Source organism: Nicotiana attenuata, chromosome 11 (assembly GCF_001879085.1).
Source record: "Nicotiana attenuata strain UT chromosome 11, NIATTr2, whole genome shotgun sequence".
Taxonomy (NCBI): Eukaryota; Viridiplantae; Streptophyta; class Magnoliopsida; order Solanales; family Solanaceae; genus Nicotiana; species Nicotiana attenuata.
Window position 1 is genome coordinate 50,127,344 of NC_031999.1, and position 5,909 is coordinate 50,133,252.

At 38.8% G+C, this 5,909-nt stretch overlaps 1 protein-coding gene across 1 annotated transcript; it reads right to left on the reverse strand.

Moving 5' to 3' along the window:
- LOC109234883 lies at positions 1,401-2,326 on the reverse strand. The gene is made up of 2 exons (XM_019400925.1): positions 1,556-2,326; positions 1,401-1,463 (listed from the first exon to the last, which is right to left on the reverse strand). Exons 1-2 carry the CDS (start codon positions 2,324-2,326, stop codon positions 1,401-1,403), a joined length of 834 nt encoding a protein of 277 aa, XP_019256470.1.

A 5,909-nucleotide genomic window follows, 5' to 3' on the forward strand; every position in this document is an offset into this window, starting at 1 on the left:
TGCAATTCCCCATCCATGAAGTCTACTTCTTGTAAGGAGTCTGTTTTGCAGAGCTAGATTCAACACAAAAGTTCCACTTTGGAGCCCCTAAATTGTTGAACTTTAATCTCTTTCATGATACTTTTTGATATTGTCTGCATGCCTTTATACCACTTCTTGACAGAGAAGTATTTCCATTCTGTCAGTTCCTTCATATTGACCCCTGCTGCCTCTACATATCTCTTTGCCTTAATGATTTTCTGAACTATCCATGATGCATTGCTTGGATTGGTTTCCCACACTTCTTGCTTCTTCAATAATACAAATGAATCCACTGAACCCATAATTTGTCTTTCTTCTTACACAGATTCCATAGTAGTTTACAAATTGCAGCTTTATTCCATGTATGCACATCCAGTACATTATATCCACCAGCAGTCTTTGGAGAGCACGCTTTGTCCCATGATAACAAAGCTTTTTTTGAAGCATCTACTCCTGTCCATAGAAAGGTTCTACAGACTGTTTCTATCTTCTTCATCATCTTCTTAGGAATTACAAATATCTGCGACCAGTATATTTGGATGGAGAACAACACTATTTTGATCAATTGCAACCTTCCTGCATAAGATAAATACTTTGAAGTCCAGGAGGTAATTCTTCCTATTATTTTCTCCAGTAGTGGCTGACATTGTATCATAGAAATCCTCTTAGTACTGAGTGGAACTCCAAGGTATTTGAAAGGCAAATCTCCCCTGCTAAAACCAGTTACTTGTACTATGCTCTGCTGTATATCTTGTGGTACACCCCCAAAGTATATGGAACTCTTTGTTGTGTTTGCTTTTAGGTCAGATGCCTTAGAGAATTCCATGAAAAAGTTGAATACCATTTGGATAGAAATAGCATCTCCTCTACAGAAAAGCAGTAAGTCATCTGCAAACCCCAGTTGAATGATATTTAGCTTATCACATCTAGGATGGAAATTGAAATCTGGCTTATACTTCAAAGTCTTGAAACTCCTTGTGAGGTACTCCATACCAAGTACAAAAAGAAATGGTGAGAGTGGATCACCCTGTCTTAGGCCTCTTCTAGCTTGAAATGGTTCCACAGGTTTCCCATTTATGAGTATAGAGTAAGATACTGTTCTTACACATACCATGATCCATCGAATAAACCTCTCTGGAATGTTCAAATTATTCAGCACTTGCTCTAAGAATTCCCACTCAATGGAGTCATAGGCCTTTTGCAAGTCTAGTTTCATCATACATCTAGTGAGATGCCCTTCCTCCCATACCCTTTTACCAGTCATGGCTTGGTATTATGTTATATGTGATAACTCTTCCAGGAACAAAGCCAAACTGGCTTTTATCTACTAAATGGTCTATCACCCTTTGCAATCTGTTAGTCAGAATTTTTGAAATAATCTAGTATAACACTGTGCAACATGAAATAGGCCTGAAATCCTTGATTGTTGAAGGATGCTGAACCTTAGGTATCAATGTAACAGTTGTTACGTTAATAGGCAGATGCATTTCAGTTGTGTTGAAGAACTCAAACACTGGCTTAGATATTTCTTGACCTGTGATACCCCATGTCTTCTTAAAAAACTTTGAATTGAAGCCATCACATCTGGAGCCTTTTGATCATCTATCCCTTTTAAAGCATTTTGAATTTCCTCTGCAGTAACAGGTTCAGTTAGCTTCAATTGTTGCCTCCTATCTAGCACATTGCCCTCCTTTATAATAACTGGTTGTATGGCTGGTATGGTATCAGCTGCAGATCCTAATAGTCCTTTATAGAATCCCACTATTTCCTTTTCTATTGCTTCCCTAGACTGAATTATTTCTCCATCATTAGTCTTCAAGCTTCTGATCTTATTGTGGCTTATTCTATTCTTCATGCTGGCAAAGAAGAATGCAGTATTAGAATCACCCAACTTCAGCCACTGATTTCTAGATTTCTGTTTATAAATGCTTTCCTCTATAGTAGCCCATTTCTCTAGTTGTTGCTTCAGTTCTTTCTCTTCTTCAAACTTCTGTGATGATATGCTTGTAGTTCTCATCTGTTCTTGGACATCATGTAGTTTTTGTCTAGCACTTTTTACCCTCAAATCTACTGCTTGGAATTCATTTGTATTCAGCCATTTTAATGCTCTTCTAACATCCTTCAGTTTTCTCCAGATTCCTGCCATATTTCCTGCTTGTTGTGATTTATTCCATGCTTCTGTCACTACTGAAAGAAAATCCTTATGCTCAGCCAGACTGTTGAAGAACCTAAAGGGCTTTGAGGTCTTTGGTTCTTCTCCAAGCTTAACACACAAAGGGGAATGATCCGAGAAGAGAGGATCCATAATCACAGCATCTACTTATGGCATGATTTTTAAAATGTATTTTTATCATCATATTGACATGAGAAGAATTGTAATTTATAGTACTTTTCTTATGAGTTTTTAAATATCCAAATTTTAATTAAAAAATTTGAGTTGATATAATTTAATTTAGCTTAAAAAATTAGTCAAATTGATAATTAAAAAATGACATATTTTGGAATAGAGGTAGTATTTCTCAATTATATTTCAAACAGTGGCTAAATATTAACAAACGGTCAAAAAACTTGTGAGAGGCTATTTTTACACTAGAATTAGATTGCGTGGTTTCCAATGTTGTGGTTGATGGGTGAAGCGAGACTTCTCTTAGTCAACAGTGCGGGTGGAAAAGGGGCTGCTCGGATCGGATATGAACTGGTCGAAAAATGGATAATGGATAAATTATTTTATTTGATCATATTTAATACGGATAAAAATGGGTTAACTGGCGGATAATATAGATATCCAATCATGACTTCTTGAATTATTACTTTTGGGAGAATTCCTTGTCTCCCAAATTTAAGTAATTCTCAATTTGAGTTTTTACAAATGCAAAAGTTAAACCCATTGGTTATCCTATTTTTAAATGGATAATATGGATCTTATCCATATTCGAGCCATTGTTAAAAAGTTCATTATCCAAGCTATTTTTTATTGGATAAGGGGTACTGCAGAACATGTGCGAGCCCTATCTAATGGAAAAATCAAATTCAATGAGGATTTGGTTCATCCAACACGTACACGTCATGGGCATCCCGCCTTTCGAGCCTGCCCCACCGATGTATTAGAAATGATATCTGTTAATCAATCTGTATTGCTATAATAAATAATAAAACAATAAACTTTCTAGAAAAACAGAAACAGAAAGTTAGTAGAACCAGAACGAAAAAATAAATTCTGAAAAATAATATAGGAATAAATCGAGCCCACTGAATACACAGTGTGTCCTTAAGGAAATTATTCCCCTCAAGTACCCTGTCACGACCCCAGTTCGCTCTCCGTGAACTGTCGTGACGACACCTAGTCTCTACGACTAGGTAAGCCTAACAAATGCGGAAAAAGAAACAATTGCAGAAGAAAGTAATTAAAAACCGAGTCAACAAGGTTAAACAGTATTTAAGATGCCGCCTGGCATATAACAGTACAAGAAATCTCAATCTAACACTCCCAAAATCCGGAACCCCATGAATCACAAGCTAAAGGATTACATAATAAACTCTAACTCCAGAATGTCTACCAACAAGGGAAAATACAGAAAGGGCTATACTAATACTGAGAATAGAAAGGGACTCTTCGGTCTGCGGACGCGGCAGATATACCTCAGAGTCTCTACAAAATGCCTCAAGCGTGATAAGTCTGAGTGGGAGTACCTGGATCTGCACATGAAAAACATGCGCAGGAAGGGCATGAGTACACCACAACATACTCAGTAAGTGCCAAGCCTAACCTCGGTCGGGTAGCGACGAGGAAGGTCAGGGCCCTACTGAGGTTAAAGGAAATACAAGATATAATAGTGTAGAATAAGACAGTATACTTAAGTGCAACAGTAAAAGTAACACAGGATAAAAGAACAACAACAACTTTAACAGAGACATAGAAATCACGGAAATAAATACAGCTCAACGCAGAGATAACAACGGGGGGATCTCTCAGTATCCCGAGGATCTCTTAGTATCCTCAATATATGTACTGGGGATCTCTCAGTATCCCGAGGATCTCTTAGTATCCTCACTATATATGTGGGGGATCTCTCGGTATCCCAAGGATCTCTTAGTATCCCCAATATACGTGCTGGGGATCTCTCGGTATCCCGCACTACAGTCCAAATCAATACAGGTGCAGGGCATCTCCCGGAATACGAATCCGTAGTCCCAAAGTAAACAAGCAGGGAGATCTCCCGGGATACCGTCCCGTAGTCACAAAGTAAACAAGTAGGGGGATCTCCTGGGATAACGTCCCGTAGTCCCAAAGTAAACACACAGCAACAACACGAAGAATACTCAATTCAGTTCTAATTTCATACCAAGGTAAAAACAGGTATTTCTAACCTAGCATGCCACACATAATCCAAATAAGGTTGTTTAAGCAAATAAGGCAATTAAGACAATTAGACATGCTTCCCTAAGCTAATAGCAGGCTTAAATTACACACAATATGAACATGAAAAAGGAAATCACATTTATAGTTACTTAAAGAAAACGGATTTTCAACAATTAGCACAAGTACACACTCGTCACCTCACGTACAAGGCATTTCAATTATCAACAAACCAAATCCTAAGGGGAGTTTCCCCCACACAAGGTTAGACAAGCCACTTACCTCGAACCAGCTCAAAATCAACCCAAAACCACGTTCTCGCCACGAGTACTCGACTCCAAATGGCCCAAATCTATTCAATTAAATTGAATAATGTAAATAACACTTCAAATAACTGATTCTACAACTAAATTCTAAGCTAATACGCGAAATTAGGTAAAATGACCAAAATGCCCTCCGGGCCCACGTCTCGGAATCGGGTAAAATTTACATTTTCAAAATCCTCATACTCTCACGAGTCTAACCATGCCAAAATTATCCAAATCCAACATCAAATTCCCAATCAAAACTCGAAATTTAGGTCTAAGAACTTTCTTCAAAATTTTCCCCAATTTTCATCTCAAATTCGAAATTAAACGATAAAACTAACAATAGATTAATGGAATACAACTAGAAAGGGATAAGGAATTGTTACCCACTAATTTCCTCTTCAAAAATCTCCCAAAATCGCCCTCTCCCGAGCTCCAAATCAATTTTCCAACTTTTGAAACTAAACCCTCGAAATTCTTATTTTCTGCCCAGTAAATCCGCACCTGCGGTTGAATACCCACTCCCGCGCTACCGCTTATGCGGTTGAGGGAACCGCTACTGCGGTTTTCATTAAAATTTCTAACTCCGCATCTGCGATAACATTCTCGCACCTGCGATAGCGCAAGTGCGTTCCCTTAGCTGCTTCTGCGGTACCAGCCCTGCTTCCTCTTGGCCGCATCTGCGGCTTCTTTTTTTTTTTTGCTTCTGCGCAATAGCACCTGTGGTCCCCCAAGCCGCAGGTGCGGTTATGACAGCAGACTCAGCAACTTCAGCTGCAAATTCCCAACTCCAAACTTCTCGTTGACCATCCGAAACCACCCCGAGGCCCCCGGGACCTCAACCAAAAGCACGAACAAGTCATAAATCACCATCCAAACTTATACCAATCCTTAAAACACCTAAAACAACATCGAAACATTGAATTATCATCGAATTCAAGCCTAAGAATTCCAAAAACTTCCGAATTACGCTTTCGATCAAAAAGTCTATCAAACCTCGTCCGAATGACCTAAAATTTTGCACACACGTCGCATTCAACACTATGGAGCTACTCCAACTTCCGGAATTCCATTCCGACCCCGATATCAAAATCTCACTATAGAACCGGAAACTTCAAAAATTCAACTTTTGGCATTTCAAGCCTAAATGAGCTACGGACCTCCAAAACACAATCCGAACACGCTCCTAAACCCGAAATCACCCAACGGAGCTAACGCAACCA